At 40.0% G+C, this 20,791-nt stretch overlaps 2 protein-coding genes across 2 annotated transcripts in view; both read right to left on the reverse strand.

The window, feature by feature from the left end:
- Positions 1-16,333, reverse strand: part of LOC121073247 (tyrosine-protein phosphatase non-receptor type 13-like) — a 45,843-nt gene extending 29,510 nt beyond the window's left edge. Inside the window, exons 1-13 of the mRNA XM_040564019.1 lie at positions 16,053-16,333; positions 13,741-13,926; positions 12,511-12,667; positions 10,559-10,769; positions 9,534-9,637; positions 8,386-8,484; positions 7,002-7,118; positions 6,250-6,485; positions 4,143-4,236; positions 3,556-3,641; positions 3,137-3,284; positions 1,851-2,065; positions 408-506 (exon numbers count right to left, since the gene is read on the reverse strand). Coding sequence (XP_040419953.1) covers positions 408-506; positions 1,851-2,065; positions 3,137-3,284; positions 3,556-3,641; positions 4,143-4,236; positions 6,250-6,485; positions 7,002-7,118; positions 8,386-8,484; positions 9,534-9,637; positions 10,559-10,769; positions 12,511-12,667; positions 13,741-13,926; positions 16,053-16,313 — 2,013 coding nt within the window. The 5' untranslated portion in view covers positions 16,314-16,333. The remainder of the gene's footprint in view (positions 1-407; positions 507-1,850; positions 2,066-3,136; positions 3,285-3,555; positions 3,642-4,142; positions 4,237-6,249; positions 6,486-7,001; positions 7,119-8,385; positions 8,485-9,533; positions 9,638-10,558; positions 10,770-12,510; positions 12,668-13,740; positions 13,927-16,052) is intronic.
- Positions 16,334-16,656: 323 nt separating this feature from the next.
- On the reverse strand, positions 16,657-20,562 carry LOC121073248 (FERM and PDZ domain-containing protein 2-like). Its single transcript, XM_040564020.1, has 5 exons — positions 20,542-20,562; positions 19,169-19,240; positions 18,250-18,424; positions 17,310-17,526; positions 16,657-17,213 (listed from the first exon to the last, which is right to left on the reverse strand). The coding sequence occupies exons 1-5, from the start codon at positions 20,560-20,562 to the stop codon at positions 16,985-16,987; spliced, it is 714 nt and encodes a 237-aa protein (XP_040419954.1). The 3' UTR covers positions 16,657-16,984.
- Positions 20,563-20,791: the final 229 nt, after the last annotated feature.

The following is a 20,791-nucleotide window of genomic DNA, read 5'->3' on the forward strand; positions in this document are numbered from 1 at the left end:
GAAAAGCTCTTTAGTTTCCTCCCACTTTGGGGAGTAATATAATTGAAACCCACAGATTATAACAGCTGCAGTTGGGAATATCTGCAGTTTCTGGCTGAACATCTAGTAGAACATTTTTAGAAGCAACACTAGCTAGAAGATCTCCTTGGGTATGTGATATTTCACTTCATTGACAGTACTGCAACTCAAAAGTTGTTGCACTGGGATAAACATGTTTCAGATCTGTCAGATTTCTATTTTGGTTGCAGATAAACTGTAGAGGGTATGTTGCATAGGGGAAGGGAAAGGAATGGAAAAGAGTGCCTTGGAGAAAAGGGAAGGTTGCTTTATTCGAGGCTAGATAGAAAATGTAGTAGTGTTTTTCCAGGTTTACAGAAGCAAGTTCACAGACAGAGTCTTTGTCTTACCAGGACACTCTGCTCTATTTCTGGAAGAACACCTTTTGGTGGTCTGCAGAGAAGTAGTGTGACTTCTGGTGGAGCTCCTCTCAACAAGTGCAGGACATCCTAAGCAGGAAGAAGGAATATTAGATTTCTTATGAAATACGTTTTTTTTCCCAGTCTATAGTACATGTGTTTTTACCGACTGGGATGGGGGATAATTTTTATTGTGACTGCCAAATTCCTAGTATTTGTGCCTCTCAGAAGTGTCTGGAGGCCAGTTATTTTTCTACTCTATGATTATCATGTGTAAGTGGGCCATATTATTTATGTGAATGTGTATCTAAATTCAAGTCTCTTCTGTTTACAAATTGTTGTTCCACCAACAGACACATAGGTTTAAATTAACCTTCCCCTGTTCTTGAAGAAAATCAGGATTTTCAGACAAATGCATTCAAACTGCGTGTGACAGGGACACGTGACAGATCTGTCAATTTTATCAGTATAGCTCCATAGACTGCCACACTGAGTAACCAATGGAAGATTTTCCCAAAGCCCTTCCTCAGAATAACATCTGTCCAGTGGCATCTGGCTTTCAACTATAATGGGATTTGAAATACTTCATCGGGGGAGAATGGGGGGAAGGGAGGGGGGGCGGGGGAGAGGGAGTCCTGCTCCTCTGCAGAAACTGAGTAAAAAGACTGTACACCAGCGAGCAAGATGGTACTGACAAAGGACAGACTTCTCCAAGCCAAAAGAAAAATATGAAGTACAATTACAACCTCCCTGAGGATTTACCACACCTTTTCTTCTGCCTTAGCCATTTCATAATACAAATGACATCAGTAGGAAAATTGTGTGATATTCTCATATTTTCTGTTCATAACCAATCATGCCTATTCAATGTATATTTATATAGAGCACTCGCTATCAGGAATTTTCATAAGGTGAAAAGATTACAAGGGAAAAAAATAAATTTGCATGTAGTCCTTTATTACTATTTAATTTCATAACACTATATAATTGCTCATTCCAGGCCCCCCAAAAAATAAAAAATAAAATTAAAACAACAACAACAACAACAAACTTGCCCTAGACTTACCTCACCTGGTGGAGATTAGAATCTGGGGCATGGTATTTAGCATGTTATGAAACACAAATGACCATGGGGAAAAATGTTTCAATTATGCATGGAAGCAACAAAGATTCCAACTAATTAACAACTGTTGTTCATCTAACAATACATTTTGGGTGTCAGGAGTGGAAAGTTATTTGTAACAATTCTGTTACGAAGGGAATTCTCCATAAGAATTCTAGAGAAGACTCCTGCATAGAAATCAAAGTCATTATATGCAAGTACTGACCCCCTCTGGTGATAATTAAGTTTAAATGCAGTTTCATCCCATTGTCTTTATTAGCATGTTACCCGCCAGGAGGCCCAGTGGGTAACATGCTAGTAGTGCCTGGTACCTGATACAAGAGTCCTTGAGTAGGTGTCCCATTCACAGCTAAAATGATGTCTCCAACTTCAATTTCTCCATTCTCTTCAGCTGGCTGCCCTGGAAACAGTCTTTTGATCCTGACAATAGCTCCTCCGAGGTGTTCACAACCATCTCCTTCCATTTGCAGAACACTAAAGCCAAGGCCTCCAGAATTCTTTGTCAAATTGACTTCAAATATATTGTCTGTTCAAAGGAGGGATTGAACAAAGAGTAGGCTTAGTGGCATATGTACCCCGTAAGGAACTGGTATCTATTATGTTCTCTACAGACCTTTTCCCTGTGTTCTGCAGAGATAGATCTACTGATACTAATGACAGAAGATGATTTTAGTGTTCCTTTAATTTGCATGAGCCCTAGAATTCAGATGGGCAGACTGGTAAAAACTGGTCACTGTTCTACCATGTGTTCACAGGCTTTATGCCATGTGGTACAAGCCTACAAAGGAAGAAGCCATTTGTACCAAGACCAACAGTTTCAAATATTATCCTTTTCTGACATTCTTCTGTAAACGTTGGGTAGGTCTTACTATTCTGTAGCTGTCTGATGTTAATTCAGGTGCTGCACAAACCAGCATAATCTAGAATCAGAGCTACTGTCCTTTCGAGACAAGATCAAGAGACCAGCCATCTCCCAAATACCATACTTGCAGTTGAACCCCATTCTCCTTGGGACAGTGTAGAGAAACAACTGTCCCATGGGAGAATACAGTGCAGACTTGGTGGTTATGGGACAGCTTCACAGCAAGAGGGGGAATCTATTTGTTGGATAAACCGATGAAAATGATCTCTGAATCTTCTGCTTTCAAGAAAAGAAGTGATGGCAGTCTCCAGTCCTGGCTGTGGGGCAGCAGCTCACCCTAGCTTCGTCACTGACACAGCGTCAGCAGGAGTGCCAGCCGAGCTGCCTTTGAGTAGCAGACTAGTGACATCGGCACAGCTCCGTCCTGCCCAAGAGTGCTGTGAGTACAGACGGGGATGCCCCCTGCCAGCCCCACCTCATGAAGGCTGAGAGATACAGTACCTATGCCTAGGATAAATTCAACTATATGTAGCAACTGTAGCTCTAAGCATATCAGATTTTTTTTTTTTTCAGAAACATTTTTGATAGTGTTTTTAGTGCTACACATTTTTTTGCTTGGTGTGCAGTTTTTCTCCCAACCCACAGAAATTTCATAGAATTATTTTTGTTCGTTCCTTTCTTGCGCATCATAAGTAGCCAGAGAAAGTCACCCTGAGTTCCTTTGTTCTCTCTCACCATCTGTCAAAAAGCAGTAGTCCTTGGTACCGTCTGTGAAGGATGTTGCTACAGAAACAACTGCACATTGGTCTTCCTTTCTGTCATTAGCACTCAGGCATGGCTCTGCCGGTGGGTGGTGTCCCCTTTCTAGAACCAGCTTGGCAATCTGAAAAAAATGATGGACAGTTCCCATTTACACAGTACGCAGTGAACCCACAGTCTCAGGGCAGGGAAAGAAAAAGTTTCTTTTGGCCCCGCTTTGCTGCTGTGTTTCATAGTAAGTACAGTTTACAGAATCATAGAATCGCAGAATGGTTTGGGTTGAAAGGGACCTTAAAGCCCACCTAATTCCAAACCCTCTGCCGTGGGCAGGGACACCTCCCACTAGACTAGGTTGTATGACTGGTCAACTCATTTTGCTCTGCTGTTACACAAACCTGGCCAGATTTCTTAAGGTTTTCCACAGCCTGCTTGTGCGTGAGGCCACAGAGGCTGATTCCATCTACTTCCAGCAGACGATCACCTGAGGAAATAAAATATAAAATAAGGGGGGGAGGGATGTCAGATTGCTTTGATGATACAAATTGGACATAAAACTTGAGGCTACCCATGTTGCATTATTTCTTCATGCTTACATGTTTCAAATCATGTTACTTTGCTTGAAAGCAATACTGTTTGTTTCATAGTATTCTATAACTAATGCTTAAAACACACCAGTTTCCAGGGTATTCTGGAAACTAATGCAGTGATAGCATCTGTTTATCACAGCAACACAGAAAGTAGGTGTCTGAGAGTCAGTGCCCTGGTGTGCAGCTACAGAGGGAAGCTGTGTTGGTATGAGAATCCTGTTTTTTTCAGTGGAATATCGACATATAAACTACAGTGGAAAGCTGAGGAATGAGGGACTGCATATGTTTTGTAGCTGTATGACCTTCAATCCCAAACATGTTTCATTATCATGTAGCAAGTATTCCACACAAATGTCAAATTCTGCAGCCCAGACTTTTATTGCCAGACTTGTTACCTATCTTTATTTGTCCGTCCTTATCTGCTGGTCCCCTGGGAATGATTGACTTCACATATATCCCACCAAGAGGCACACTAGTGTTAATTCCACCCTGCAAAACATACATGCACAGATTGAGTCTTCACATGTTCTTCACTTGATAAAAATCAAAGCAACTTATGTATGCATTGCAAAGAAACTGCTTCAGAAATTTCACTTTAAAATATATAGGAAAAGAGAAAGAGTATGTTACTCCGATGTTCCCTTTAGTTGTAATGTACTTCTCTAGGCAGTAATTGTGCCTTATTTTCTCAGGAAAGTGCAATGCGTTTCTATATGGCTATATAAAAACATTTATTAAATGTTCAGATTTTTTTTCCTGTGCTAATGTAAAGATCTGGTTGCATCTTTCAGTCAGTCTCTAGCCCAGCTTCCAAACTTTGCAATATATATTCAGCAGCTATTGGCCTTTCAGACAATATATAAAGCTTGGACCTGACATTGTGCAGCCAGAGGAATTCCATATTAAGCTAAGAATCATATTGTGTCCAGCTACATCCTTTGGCTAATTTCAGATGACGAAGCAGCTCTCCATTTCTACTGCAAGCAATGAAATGGCTGTTGCTTCCCGCTCCATTTCAGTGAGGATTATCAACACATCTCAGCCTGGAGGAGTAAATTCAATCTTGATTCAATCTCAGAACAAAGAATAAGTTTTTCAAATGTGGCGCATAAAGTTTTCCCTGTTGCCTTCTCTGCTCTTCTGAATATATGGAGAACTGTATTTTTGTACATTTGGAAATAAAATTGGCCAGGGTCCTTTCTCTGGCCTTTAGAGTAAGAAGCATGGCTTGTCTTGAGTCCATGCAACTCAATTTTCATCCCCGCAGCATGGGATGACTGGTTTTGGCCGGTCCTATCCCCTGCACAGGCCAAAGCCCTATTGGGAATGTGTCAACAATTAAGCAGTGGGCACTGCTTGAGCCTGTACCATGGTCCTGTGTGACCTGCTTGCATAGACACAGACTTCAAGTTCCAGGAGCCCCAGAGGAAAACCAGTCATGATCTGGGGAATGCTTGGCATCGCTGCATTTTCTAGAGGCTTTAGCTGTATCCCTCCCTGACAGAACTCCGCTTTCAGAGGTAGGTCTCATTCGCAAATTGAACAAGGATGAAGAGGACTTGTACCACCACGTGCTTTATGCCAGGACATGTCTTTCACAGATTCTGTTGGCAAGAACAGGGGAATGAGCCAAGCCAGTACTATATCCTTTCTCTGTCACTCAGTTGGATACTTAGGTTTGAAATGTGCCATGCTACCAGTTTTTCTTTATTGACCTATCTTCTACCTTTGCTGCACATGAATACACTTCCCTACATGTTTCTTGGTTAAGTGACAGTTTGAAGGACACACTGAAAGATTAACAGTAACACTTGCAGTCACACTGATTCCAAAAGTCCCATCTTCTTTAACAAGCTCCACGGTATAGATTTCATTGGAGATGGTTTCAGCTGGATGTGGTAAGTGTGAAGAATCAGCTTCCTGTCTCAAAAAAATAAACACTAATGAGATTACTGCATCTCAGGAAAATAAATAAATAAATAAATAAATAAATAAAATAAAAAGAGAATGGGTTTCCAGAAGATCTAAAGGTTTTGATCATGCTGTCACTGTAAGCCTGGAGTGGTAGCATTTATATCCCTGACATTATTTCAGGCATACACTGTTACTCAAAAAATAATCCATCTAAATGTGCATAAACTGAGTGTAGATAGGGAGGCTGCTTAACAGAAGAAAATTAGACACAAAATGTTACTCCTCTGTGGGTGGTTGAAAACTTTAAGAGATTGCAAGAAAATAATCAAAATTTTGTAGTTCACTGGAAAAAGGAGGACAAGTTTTAATAACATTTTGTAGAACAGTTTCTCCATTTTTTCACTCATTCTAGACGTGTATCATTTTGACATTTCCAATGTAATTTAACAAGCAACATCTTTCAAGGTTTTCTTCCTTCTTTCTTCATTCTTTGATTTATCAGTTACTTTCCATTCTTATTATAGCTGGCATGCTGTTAAGACACATGCTGGGCATCGTGCTACTGTACAACATCACAATCTCAGTTACCTCCACATCCAGGCTATCAGATGAAAGAACTGGAGTCCTGGGGCCCAATTTTGGTGCTAAACTCCAGGAAAGAGCCTTCTCAAGTTCATCTATATTTGGGTCCTTTTCTTTGGGGAGAGCTGTATGACAATCTTGAATCTTTTTTCTCCCACTGTCTGCACAAGAGATCTCAGATCCACTAGTGCTGTTTCCCCTTGATAGACTCTTTTCTTCATTTAATCCTTCTTCGTATATGTCTGCAAAACAATACCAAAATCAAACACTGATGAATGCAAACAGTAAGTAAACTTGAAAGCTGGTATTATTGTATATCACCACAGGAGGACAAAACAGCTTACTAAATCAACTGGTTGTGCAATCAGGTCTGTAAAATGAGTTAGCCATTGTGAAATGGAGCACTGCTACTATAAGTATGGAGAAAAGTATTTGCTTCATCACTGCAGAGTACTATGACAATGATTCTGATTCAAGGTTGGGATGTAGAACTAATTCTGTCATAGAAAGAAATGCTAAAATTCCCTTGGTATTTAGCAGCGAAGAATAAAACCCATAATGGATTGGATTTTTTCATACTGACTATAGAACAGAGATCTCATGACAGCCACTAGAATGATTTTCACTGCTAACCTATGGTTATTATAACTGGCACTGAGTGGCAAGAAGGTACTGCAACATCCCAGAGCCTAATAAATACCAGTGTCCTGAGTTAATTGCTAGCACTCCATAGCCAGCAAAGATGTTTGCCTTTATACCTTTGGGTTGAGAGATGATCAGCTCCACTTCATCAGGAGAATTCTGTATAATTTTAACTGCAGTATTGAATGAAACACCTTCAAGACTAATATTATTCACAGAGATGAGTCGTCCCCCTTAAAAAAAATAAGGATAAAACAAGACAATGCACATCAGGATAGGGAAATAAGTTAAGTAGTTAACTTTAATTCATGAGAGTATTTTGATTCTAATTAAAAACTAAGGACAGTGACCTGGTTTGATATTTCCAGCTCTGTCTGCAGGTCCCCCAGGGATAATTGAAGCGATAAAGATACCGAGGTCTAATTTTCCTACATTTTCTCCTCCAATAATTACAAAACCTGCAAAAATGAGATAGCATGAGAATGCAGACACTGGCAGTATTAGAAAAGATGAACCTTAGGAGCACAAAAGGCTCTTACTCCAATGGCATAAGTTTTTTGCAAATTCTGGACAATGGTGCATCAAGATCCTGATTTGAGAGAGCTTTAAACTCATACTATAATTTAAGCATGCTGGTGACTCCAATGGCTGTTATTTTAATACCATTTCTCAATAAGAGTATTTTTCTGGCTTGGGACTTTAAAAGATTCCAACTGCTTTCTTATAAAAGTCACTATGTGGACCTTAGTATTTAACACCCACAGGAGGAATATGGTATAAAAGCTCATTAGATAAATTAGAACATTGTTTTACATCATGTGGTCTAGGACCCCTGTGAAGGGCGATGTAAACTTCTAATGGATATATGAGGCATGTAAGAAAATTAAATCTATTGTCAATTAATTTAATTTCATTATCCTGGCTTAGAATATTCTGCAACAGGCTGACTTCTCACTGGTAGAACAGTTGGGTTGGGAATCAAACATGCCACACAAACCTGCACCATTTAGAAATCTGATAATAAATAGCATTAATGGTCAGCTATGGGACCTGATGGTCCTCTGAACTCATCCACTAGAAGAGGATACACTGTGATAGTGTATTATGTAACAAAAATGTTATCCAAATAAGAATCCAGAAGTCAGAAAACATTCATGTTAGGCTTGTGTACGCATTTTGCACCCACACAGGCAATATGTGAAGGGTTTGCAGAATATCATCTCTTCCTGTTCCTTTCATTCTACTTTTAACATTTGGTCCCCTTGATCTCTGACACTAGTTAATCCTCTGAAAAAACTGTGGCCTTAATTTATGCACTTAGTCCTTTTAAGTCTCTGAAATGTTAACACCTTTGCCAAGACTGGCAGTCTTATTCTATAAGGAGAATAAGTGAGGTGAAGAAGTTTACAGTCTTGCTCAGCTTGAGTCAGCAAGTATCAGTGTTAGCACCAGGACCTGACAGTCCCAGTAACAAATATAACACTCATGTTCCTTACTTACCAAAGCCATTCTTAGGGTCACGTTTTAGGCTGACACAAATGATTTCTCTTTCTAGACTGCTTAGTAAAACTTCTTTTTGGATGGCTGGTGATCCAGGTGCTGCAGAAACAAAACAGCTAGAATAAATGCAGATGAGTGCAAGGAGATGGGCGACTCAAGTAGCATGCAAAAATGGGGCTTCAAAAATTAAATATGTTTCTGTCCTTGTTTTCATTATATCTGAATCAATATAAGTCAGGAAGGAAGCTCAAACAAGTGTTTCAAAATTTGCATTCTTTAGAACAGAATACGTGTAGAACAGGGAAGAACAGTAACTGTGTGAGCTCTTCCTATAATGCTCCTTTCTGGGCGAGTACGCATGTATCTGCAGCATTTTGATTAAGATAACTAAAAAATCAGGCATGTAGCACCCATTGAACATGAGGGAGATTTGAACATGAAAAGTATTATGGATTCCTTTGGAAACTCTAGCCTTAGGCCCTGTGGGCTCAACAGAGCCCTTTTGGCTCTGTAGGTGCAATTCAGTCAGCACGAAGTGTGATGATGGCTTCTGTAGCGTTAACAGTACTTAACATTGTGGAATTGCTTAAAATACAGTTCTAACTTATAAATGGACTAGCCGAAAAATCATAACTTTGTGTTCCATACGTCTGCTCCCTTTGTGCATGTGATACAGACAGCTGGCTTCTGTAAGAAAATGAGGTGCCTTGTGCTTCTTTTTTCAGTTAGTTTTGTCATGCAAACACAAGAACAGAGGAAGGACCTGGAGCCTATTTTGTCTTGTGCACTATTTATTGTTTAGTACATCTCAGTTGCAAACCAAATGATGACCTCCAAGCATAGGCACATTGCCCCATGTGAAAGTCCTGGGTGTACTGAACTATTTCAGTAAAAAAGAAATTAATTTTATTTTATTTGGCACCACTGACAGAATAATTTGATAATCAAGTCCCTTAACACTCATCCTGATGGAAAGGAGGAGTGAAAGGGAAGAAAACAGCTTGCCATGCTAAGTCCTGGGTTAATTTGCAGGGCAAGAAGTGCAAAAGGTTATTCTTTAATCTATAAATAGAATATGTTTCGGTCTCCTGCTATTGAAAGCATACATATGTAAGAGTACTGTCTCTCTTTATGATTATCATACTCACCACTGATTGTGTTCTGAGTTGAGTGGATAGAGAGGTAGTCATAACTCCTTTGTTTTCCATTCAAATTGATGTGCATTTCTGACTGGGATAGCCCTGATGTGGATCTGCATGGCAGAAAATGAATACTGCATTACAGTAACAAATCAACAGTGGTATTTAGCACTCTTCACTGTCGTTAGTCTGTCAGAGCCAAGTTGGGAATACACATCTTTAGCCTTTCAACCAGTATTCTGATTGCTGGGCCACATTTCACTGTAGGGGAGAAGTAGTTATCCTTGCCAGCTTTTGCTTCCAAATAACAGCTGCCATTAGACCACTCACATCAGAAATGATTTTCCCCTGTGTTTTTTTCTGAGCTGAGTGCAGGCAGCAGGGAAACACAGCATAGCCTCAGCATGATTCATTAGCTCTGCTGTTCATTCAGACAAAACCGTGTCTGAAAGTTTTCCTGGTAGTTCCCGTTCTTCCTGGCTCTGTTCTAATTCTTAGTATTCCAAAAGGCACTAGAATTCATCAAAAGCCTTGAAATGGTGTGCAGCTATAGTAACTGCCTACACTGGTGTACCAATGTAAGTGAAAAGGGAGATGCGCTTATGCTCTTCTCTGTGATTTGCACCTTTAGTCATGGAGGAATTCTTTAGATGAGACCTGCTCGAAAACAACTTCCACTGTGCATTCAGTTCACCTACTGCAACTTCCAGAGAAGACACACGTATTAAAGATTTTACTTTCATTCTCCCTTATTTTTATCTTTCTCCATATCCCAGTAAGTGGTTAATTCCTGAGCCTGGTACAAATTTAAATGCCAATCTTTTTCAAGGTCTTATCTGTGAGGTTGTTAGCTTCCTGCCTGTGTTTACACTATTGCTGACACAAAAGAGCCCTGGTCCTGATGGGGACTTCTGGTGTGACCACAATAAATACTGCAAAATAAAAGTCTGCCTTACAGCTACTGTAGAGGTTTGCAATGATGTTGTGTATGACTGAGTGTTCTTCCACAGGTTTAGAGGAAAAAGCAAACCTACCTGGCAAGATTGCTTTTGTCTCTAGTCCTGTTCCTGGTTTCCATGCTGAGGTTATCACAAGACTTGCTCATCATCCCAGCAGAAAGGTTTTCCAGGTTTGCCCCATAAAGCACATTCTCTGAACGAGACAGTCTCTGAATCAGGGCAAGGTGTTCATGCTGAGCTGCATATGCAGAGTTTGATTTGTCTATTTCCATAAATTTACTTTCCTCTGAATAAGAAGGCAGATGGGGGAGGAGAGAAAGGTAAGTCCGCTGACATTATCCCATCTTTTTAAGCTGTTTCTGTCTAACCTTTTGAACATGCCAGAAAAAAAAGATTGACATCACAGATATATTTGTTCTGGTATCCTTGAGGATATCCAGGCCTAGGAGTGTGTGAAAAGAGTTTTCAATCAATTTCTTTCATAGGTAGTATACACTGTATGTAGATGTCATTTCTGTGAATCATACTGCAAATTCACCTTCCACAAAGACAGATAAATGTACAGCCCTGTATAATTTAAACCTGAGTATCTCTATAAATTGCATGTTGTAAAAGTTCAGGGTATGGAGAAAGCTGTCTGTCAGAGGCTGAATCACCAGGCTGGTAGTTTTCCATCCTCCACAGGCCCACCATTGTGTGTCTGAGAAGAGAGGAGCACTACTAACACTGCTCTCCTGAGATCAGAAATGAGCCAAGAATCAATCCCTCTCTGCCCTGAGGGATTTACACAAGTGAAGTTGAGTGGGAGATGATCTTTGTGGTAATGCATGGTATCCAATTTTCCACCTCTGTGTGAAATCTGCTTCTTAATGATGTCTGGGCTCTGCAATTTACGAATCTATTTTCAGGGAAATAAAAGATTTTATTTCTCTGAAACAACATAATGCTGGAGAAGGCACTGATGATTTACTTAGGTTCTCAATTGATGGGCAGGAGTACCCCTAGGAGGGGACTTGAAGAAGAGAGGGATAGCAGGCAATTGGAGGCATGTCTGAAAATAAAACAAGAACCCAGTGTGGTGCAGGCTAGCACAAATACAGGCTTTCATTCTGCTTGTACGTGCCAGCTGACCTCCCATGCCTTTTCCTAACAAATACTACCCTGAATGCAATTTTCTGCAATGCTACTCTGCAGCATTAAACCCAGGCTCCCTCATCCCTCAGTGACTTTGATCAGGGGCATTTGTGGAGGCGTCAGGGCCTCACTGTCAGGGCCTCCCTGTCAGGGCCTCGCTGCCGTGCCGTTAGCAAGGCCTGAGCGTTGCCATGGTGACTCCAGAGCGGGGATGATGGCTAGCAGGGCTCCAAGAGACTGCGGCGTATGCATCTGAGCAGGGCAGGAGGAAGAGCTTCCCTCACGCAGAAGCAGCCTTATAATCTCCTGCAGACTCCCTGCAGTGGCAGAAGCGGCATTTTGAGCTGCTGTCTGTCACTGCCTCCACGGAGCCTGCTTTTCTGGGACAGCAGCACACAAAACCTCAGAACCAGAGTCACACAGCTCGTGTAAGTCTGGATGGTTTCAGGGATGTGAGGGGCTTGTAACTGGGACCTCGGTTATAATTTCCTTAGCTCTCAATCATTTTGTTCTATTTGGAACTATATAGTAATTTTCATTAAGAAGTATTACTGCAAGCAAACAAACAAACAAAAGTCTTGTGGTTTCCTGAAGGGAAGTTTAGTCATGCTTTTCTTTAAACTGAGTTTAGCTATGTAGTTATTCTCAGCAGAGTACCCCTCTCCACTCACAAGTGCTCACTAAATGAGACTGACATACCTCTAGCTTCCAGTGAAGTAGAAGATATTATTTTCAGCTCTGCAAATGACAAACTGAAGCACAGCAAAGCTGCTGTGGAGGTTCTGATTCTCAGCTTAACTAAAGCACCTTTCCCTTCCTTTGAGTTCTTTTCTCCCTTATAAAACTTAACTTTGTCCTGTGGCTTGTACAATGAAATTACATTTATTGCTCACCTGATGAAGTTTGATGAAGTTGCCTAGAGTTCATCTGTGCATTGAATTTGTGTTGGGCTGAGCAGAGGTCCAGTAGATATTTACATGTCTTTGCTGTATCAGTAATGAATGTGTGTTTCTTGCCACTGAAGCTACTTTCAATCATGAATTTTTTTCTCTAAAGGAAAAAAAAAGAGCACAGCTTGCTTCATATAACACATCAGTCATTATACTGAGCCACTGAAAGTTCATTTTTATAATCTTGTTGGTTTGTCTAGATGTATTTATGCCTTGCTGCATCCCTTGTGGTTGCAGTAAATGCCCACTGTAAATTCAACAGTTGTGAGTGAGGTGTTCATCATTTGGATCATAACTGCCCTGTGCTGAATGTCAAAAGCCTTTGGACGTTGACTGCATCGGGAGCAGGTTGATAGGCTTGGCAAAATTTGGCCCTACAGATGTTAAAGTCTTTAAAACATTTGAATGTGAAAATCAAAAAATCTTCAAGAATCGGAAAGGCCATTTTGGGAGAGCAAACAGGCTGGGAGATGTGTGATGAAGATTGACACCTACAGTGTATAGTGATACATTGATACACCTTTGATGGCAGAACACAATTTAGAAAGGGGTCATAATCTTGTCACCAATACTGGTTTAACAGACATAAATATACTAAGATACTAATTTTTAAATATACTAATATACTAATAAAATATAGTAATATACTTTTAAAATATACTAATATACTACTTTTAGGTCAGAGGTTGGACTAGGTGATCTTGGAGGTCTCTTCCAACCTAGACGATTCTGTGATTCTGTAAGAAATGAGGATGCAAAAGGGAGGTGTGGAAAGAGGAAGGCATGATCCTGTGACCTGATGTAGAAAGGAAAATCAAAGAAAAGAGAGAGAGAAATAAAGATGATAGAGGAATGAATAAGGAATATGCTATAAAGAGGTTTGACGTCATTCCTGTAGTAGTCAACACCAGCTTATTCAGTTTTGTAGTAATTGACTTCAGTCTTGGCAAAAACAAAAAAAAGCCAGAACAAAACCTCACTAAGAGTTGGCTATCCTGAGATCCACATCCAGATCCTGCTTTGATTTCAACTGGTTTCAAAAAGGGCACGTCTGTACAGAATGAGTCTAATCCTGCCTCTGAATGCATGAAGTTTATCAGAGTGACAGGCAGAAGGGGAGTAAAAATAGTAAAATAGTAGAGTGGAGAAGAGGCTCACTCAGTTGCAACTCACATGAGCTGAAATTCTTTCTGTTTCACGCCACTGGAATCTTAAACTGGCAATTCTTGTGTGATTTTTGACCTCATATACAATGATGCCTTTGGCACAGATTCCCAGGATGATATCCCCTTCTGCTCCTTTCTTCTCTTGGGACACACGATAGAATAGCACTCCATATTCAGGAAGCTGCTGAGTCACCTAAAAAAAAAAAAGCACTTATGCATTTTTCAAAAAGAGGCATGGGGAAAAAAGGTAGGTAGGTGGGAGGGAAAATGGTTTAGAGTGTCTTTACAGAATATTCTTTCACTTAGTTAAGAAACCCTTGGAAACCCTTACCAAATTTTCATACCTACTGCATCACAGAATCATCACTTTACCACACACCTCATTTGAAAAGGTAAGAAGATTATTTAGCTTCCTGTACAATAATCTAAACATTACAGTGGTGTTGAGGTGCTCAGTATTACTGCTACTTAGCACTTCTGCGGACTCCTGAATAGAAATCCATGCAAGATGAATGCTGTTCAACTGCTGTTAAACATAGATTCTTTCCATTCTCTTTACTATGCCTTTGTTTCCCTGAGCAAACCCAGAAACCACGAAGTACAGCAGATATGCTGATCTTAGTAAAACTGCTCATACTTTGGTGCCAGGGCTGCTCTGGCATTGTTACAGGTTTGTGCAGTTTCCTTTCTGCAACAGTGATGAACAACTTGAAATCTTAACGGCAGCGATACCACAGCTCCCAGCCTTCAGCAAAGTCACTCAAATACATATGTTCATTCCTTCATTGCTGTCATATTTTGGAACCAGACGTTATAACCTTCCATTGCCAAGAATCTTAAGTTACAGGGTTTGCTAAGTTGTACCTTAAGGTAACTCATACAGATATGGTGGTGACTTCTGAGGGAATTTTACTGCCCCACAATTTCCTTCAATGACAGACTTTATAACAGACCTTCAGCATGGCTTCTTTCTTGCATGGTGCTCCTGGCTGGCAGAAAAGTTAAGTAGGATTATGCTTCAAGGGACTGAGGAGCCAGCTTCTGGTCAGTGTGCAGAGGACACTCTGAGGAATCACACCCAGTACTTCTAGATGTTGTTGCTTGTCTTTCTACCTCCTACACTTGGCCACATAATGTTAAAATGGGACTGAGACCCTTTGCAGAACTACAGCATATGAGGATGACTTTCTGGCCTCTTTTGCAATGTGTAGATCAATGTGAGTTTATTGTAATACACTTTTTTCTGGGAAGCTCATGTAGAATTTCCAAGTATCTTTTCAACCATGAATAGAATTTTTCAGTAGCCAAAATAAAACACTTTAAAAAGATCTATTTTTCAGAAAGAATCCAGAGCACAAATGTTCAGGGCTTGAAAATTGGGACGTCCATAATCACTAGCTGAATCTTTATTTTAATTTTTAATCCCTTTTATATTTGGAATTTGCTTGTTCGTGCCATGGGGGCTATCTTTCTCAATGTGTATGATGTGTTGGCTCCTTCTACAGACTTATTCATTGAAACAGATACTAACAAAGCTGCTTTTCTTCATTGGATTTGCCACACATGATGGGACTGTCATTAAGGCTAAGCTTCAATCTATTTCTTCAATTCCACTGACAGTATTAGATGATAAACTAACATAATTAAACAGCAACTGAACTAAAACGATGCTATAAATAAAAGCATAAGGCACTGCAGCAAAATGGCTGTTATTTATTCATTATCTAATTCCCAATATTTTTCATTTGATGGAAAGCAGAGAAGTTTGGAGAGAAGGGGACATTAAGAAAAAAATTAAATCCCACATCATCCTAACACCCTAGAGAAATAGTCATGTGAGAAAATACTTCATCTAACTCCTTCCTCACTTCCAGGGCTCATAGATACTTTTAAACAACCATTCACTGCTTGTTTAGAAAATGTCTGAACATCTGCTGTAGTTCCAGAAGTCAAGAAAGTGCTTATTCCCATGCTTTACAGTCATCTGTAATACAGTCAATAGGAATATTTATAATCACGTAGAACCCAGACAACATGGTCATAACATGCTGGAAACTTGCATCAACCCTTAGGATGTTGAAAATATTCTGAAATGTACATTAACCCTTTATAAACTGTCAATGAAAGAAGCCTTTATTTATGGTGACAGTATCTACGTCAGAATGAAAATGTGAGTTTTGTTTTGAATATTCAAATTTGTTCACCACATCTCAAATCCTCAGTATCAGACAAGAACGAAATGATAGACAATGGTAAACAGAAAAGGATTTGCTACCATAAACTAAACAGATAAATACTGTTTGGCGTGTGGCAAGTTACCTTCAAAAATTCTAGTTCAGCTTCGTCCTCAAATAGGGAGCGATTCATACGGTGTAGTTTAGCAAGCTCTCGCTGTACATAGGCCAGGGTCATTTTCTCTATTCGGCTTGCTGGAATGTAGTCTTCAACACGAAAATAGCTCTTTCCGTGTACCTTTGGGGGGAAAAAATGAAAAGACAAAGAGAGAGGAGCCTTTTGTTCTGTCTTCACTTTTCTTATTTGGTGCATTTCCATTTTCAGTGACCCATACACTGAAGTCATCCTGCTGCCATTTCCTATAAGGAGATAGGGAACAGCAGATAACATCCTGACAGCTGTGTCTCCTGCACCTGTGCTCAGCAAGGTGCTCAAAGCACACACTGCACCGTGCAGAGGTGGGCCTATGGGCATGCTGCAGTCGTGCACTTAGAGCTGACAGCCACAGCTGCATCAGCAAGAACCAATGCAAAGCTGGATCAGACCAGATGGATCAGACCACTCAGAGTTAATTAACAGAGCTACACCGATTTATATAACTGAAGATATGGCAGAGAACTTAAATGGATATTTTCTGTATGCTTTGAAACTACAAGAACTAGTTCAGATATTCGATCAGCAACTTTCCTGTCTTTGCAGCTTGTGGATCTGAGCCTACACACAAAATCTCTGTGAAATCTGGAGTGTTTATTTATTTTTCTCTTCCTTGCTTTCTAATCTCTTTAAGCCCCTCTGTACATCCAAGTTGTGCCCATGCTGGAAATTTTCTACAGATTTTCTGGAGTTTCTTGGCTATGTTGCTAATTATGAAGAACCAAGAGTCTTTCATCATTCTGCCATGTTTCCTGCCAAATTCATCTGGCTCACTACCGTTGCTTAATCAGACAAATTTTGTAATTATTTAAACTAAATCTGAAATGTGATTACTGAAGGGCTTAGCTGAAATTACATGCTATTCACATTTCATCTTTTAAGTACGTGACAAGCAAAAGCTGTAAAAGCTGTTGACAGAAACCTCTGAGAAATATTGTACTATTTATCCACACCTCAGAAGCATAATTGCCAAGCTCTGCCTGTAAGGCCAAAGCGCCGAGCTTCAGGGCAGTCTCATCACTGCAGTATAATCGCTCCTCCAAAATATCTTTACGAAGCTGCAGGTAAAACTGATGTCTTGTCAAGCCGTGCCTGGAACACAGAGGGGAATAGGAACACAGAATGAGCTTTGAACACTCAGCCTAAATGCTACTGTTTTACCAGCAGTCAGCAGAACCATTCACTTACTGGATGATATTAAAGTGGTTGACAAAGAATTTTATCCTCAAAAAGAGGGTGAAGTTAATGATGGAGGTTTTCTTCTTGGGTTGGTCATTCCAGCCTTCTGGAGCCACTTTGTAGAGCTTGGTATCATCATCCAAAAAGAAAAACTCTTTACCTGAAATGAGAATTTGGGGTTCTGTGGTAAGTCTGGAGCCCAAAATAGCTTCAGTAGCCCAAAATTCTGCTCAGTGCAGATTGTTCAGTGCATCACTAGCAATTAAAAAAAAAAAAAGAAAAAGGATCATGGATGTCAGTCGAGATCTACTTCTCTGTGTCATGGTTACCTTATTGCTGCTTTGTCAGAGAAGTTAGGATAACATTTAGTATGTAATTTAGGATTACAACTGTTAGATGCTGGATTGGTATGGTATCTTTGGAATCGTTCAAGAATTTATGGGACTTGCATCTTGCTCGGTATTCAGGTTCTGCGCCCCATTGTAATCCCTGTACCCTTCATACAATGTATTCTTCTTCCTAGTACCTCAGCAGTGTTTCCCAGCATAAGTGGGCTAGGAAGATGTGGATTTTATATGTGAAATACCTGAGCCTGTACCCCAACGGACACCTAGGAGCAGTGACAGTCAGCCTTACGCAGTACTGTGCTTCCTGAAATTCTGCTGGGGGAACGTGGCTCAGCATCGTTCCAGTGCAAAGCTGGACCAGGGCCTTTTCAGCATGGGAATACCGGCCAGTATCTGTATGGCTGTGCTGATGCACAGTCCTGGGGTAGACATGCTTTACATCAGTGCAGTACAGTTTAAACCAACATTCCTTACTTTTACTTAAGCTTTGGATCTGCTTTTGTCTGAGGATCTTAAAGGATCTTGCTGCAATTCATTAATGAAGGGACTACAAAGGCACTGTCAGGAGAGAACTGGTACCGTAGTTAGCTGTGTCTCAGTACCTTTCAGGTAAGCCAAGCCAAAGTAGAAATGTTCCACCAAGTTTGCGTATGCCACCACAGTATTGAAAACATCTCTTGCCTTGGACTTGATGTCACATTGCACCTCAAGGCACTGCCCGTTGAGTAGAATCACGTTGAGATCCCTTTGGGACAAATAGGATTTTCCTTTTTTAGTCTAAGAACATGTAACAAAGAGTGAAGAATGAGTGCCAAATACAAGCAATACAAGATCCACTGCACTTTTGTACTTTTTTACTAGTCTCCTGTCACTACACGATTTGATGGAATTGGTCACAACGCATCCTCCCTGCCTTCTTTGACATTAAACAATATCCCAAACATATCCAATTAAAACAAACAAACAAACAAACAAAAAAAAAAAAAACAAATCCAAATCAAAATAACAACAAAAGGGAAAAAAAACAAAGAGGGAATCCTCACAAAACAGCTGAGCATACACAGATTCTACAGTCACCAGGGCTATTCTAGATTTGAGGGTAATTCCAGATATTTTTTTACCCTAGTATTTACTGCTGTATGCTATCAGCCTTTTACCTTATCTTAATGAAAGATAAAGGGTGTGCCTGCAAACTGGAGAAGTCCAGTATATTGGCACTGGATGTCACATTCCTTATTTGCTGTATACTTTCAGTCTCAAAAGTCTTGCACTAAAATTAGCCTTCTTAGCTGAGAAAGATTAATTCAGCTATTTTTGCAACAGTCTCAGCAACAGAGATATCTGTGTTGCACTGAGAATTAAATGGCCTCCTTCCAAGTCCCAGTATGTCTGCAGGAACTCTAACTTGGTCTGGGGAGAGGACATGACAACAGTACTGGGCTGGGACTCAGATGCAACTTAGAAAAAGCCCCAGATCAAAGGTGACTAGATTAGTTCTAAATTCTTAATGTTCAAGCTTACCACAATTGATCCAGGCAGCTGTAAGGTCACTGGTGGTTCACTAGACAGAATAATAAATTCTGGACCTGAAAACTGTAAGGAGGCAATTTAGAAATTTAGTAAATGTCTCCTTAATGTAGCAAAGATCCCTAACACTGGTACCAATGGAACCCAGTTCTGTTGATCTGTGTGCTGTAGCTAACTGACTTCAGTATCTAATAATTCTAATCTAATTAAAGACTTCTCTTTGGGGACTGTCCTGTGTGGACTCTTTCAGGTCTAATTAGGGGTGAGCTCATGGTGAAGTCTTTTCTTCTGTATAGGCAGTTAACCAAGATCCATTTCCTTTGCAAAGAACCTATTTTCATGATATTCACAGAAACATAGTTTCTTCTTGTTTCCTGTGTCAAATGTGGCTGAAAAAAACATTTGATTCCAGAGTTACTCTGGCAGTCACAGACATGTACACACAAACATACACACCAATGGGATTTCATAAGCCTAACTGCCATGGGGAACCAGTCTAAAATGCAGAGCTGCTTTGTTCCACGAAATATATTTCTTATTAGCAGAACTTGCATTCTTTTGCTTTGTGACATTTGCTTTTGCATTATGACTTCAACAAAAGCACAGAATGATCCTTTTCAAGCTTAAATTTTTTGTAACTTTGAGCACAAACAGTTTGACAAGTTTTAAGAACCATTTAAGGGAATATCACTGATTTGCTGTTAAAAGTGTTGATATTTCACAGCTTCCCTGATATTTTGGAGGAGACCTAGTATGCCTTTCACCGTTACTTGCTGGCTTTGGTTCTACGCTGTGTAATGTATAGCTGCCCAGCCGAGGGATAGTTTGATGTGCACATTGTGCAGCTCTCCCACCTGTGTATACCACAGTGAATCAGTGACAGAGCTGTGAACAGAGAAGCATCCTGGGGTCTAAATGCTAAACTACACTGGCTTCCTTTTCAGGTTACAAGGCATCAGCCTCAAGGCATCAGCCAATTATTAGGTGTAGACATTAAGGAGAGGAAACATTTTCAAATTCACCAACATGATGAACACTGATTTTGTGGCCAATTGCTGGTATTTTGTCAAGTACGAGAGTTGCTAAATGTCAGTGAGTACAAAATGATTTAAGGCTATCTTAGCTAGACCTTCTCAAAGAAGCATGAGCTAGAAATGTCAGGAGGACACAATACAAAGAACTTACTATTTTGAGCAGTAATAATTTAAACACCAGGCTCTGACAGTTGCAGGACAGAGTACAACAAATCAGATGTTTTCTATGTAATAAAAACAGGGAACGATAAAAAGGCTCAAAGGCCATAGCCCTTCCCTCTGCAAACCTTTACTCCCCCATATCATCTGACCATTGTGACTTTAACTTCTTACTGACAGTCTCTCTGTATTCATGGTAGAAAACTGCATTGTCTCTTGACAAGACAATACTTGTATTATGAAACAAACCATAAATTTTCTATTAAAAAAAAAAAAGAAGAAAGATCTAAATGGGTCAAAGAACTACATCATGGAGAGTGGTTGGAAGGATTCACATTTTATCACTTGCAGACATTTAGTCATTTTTTTCTGCTTCAAGGATCTGAAAGCATAGATGAACCTGAAAAAAACCCAATATGTAAAA

Source organism: Cygnus olor, chromosome 7 (assembly GCF_009769625.2).
Source record: "Cygnus olor isolate bCygOlo1 chromosome 7, bCygOlo1.pri.v2, whole genome shotgun sequence".
Classification (NCBI taxonomy): Eukaryota; Metazoa; Chordata; class Aves; order Anseriformes; family Anatidae; genus Cygnus; species Cygnus olor.

Coding starts and splice junctions, on each gene's coding strand:
- LOC121073248 (XM_040564020.1), bottom strand. CDS start 20,562: ATGAATACAGAGAGACTGTCA. Junction 19,241..20,541: donor TGAATACAGAGAGACTGTCA/GTAAGAAGTTAA, acceptor GCCTCCTTACAG/TTTTCAGGTCCAGAATTTAT. Junction 18,425..19,168: donor AGCTGCCTGGATCAATTGTG/GTAAGCTTGAAC, acceptor ACATGTTCTTAG/ACTAAAAAAGGAAAATCCTA.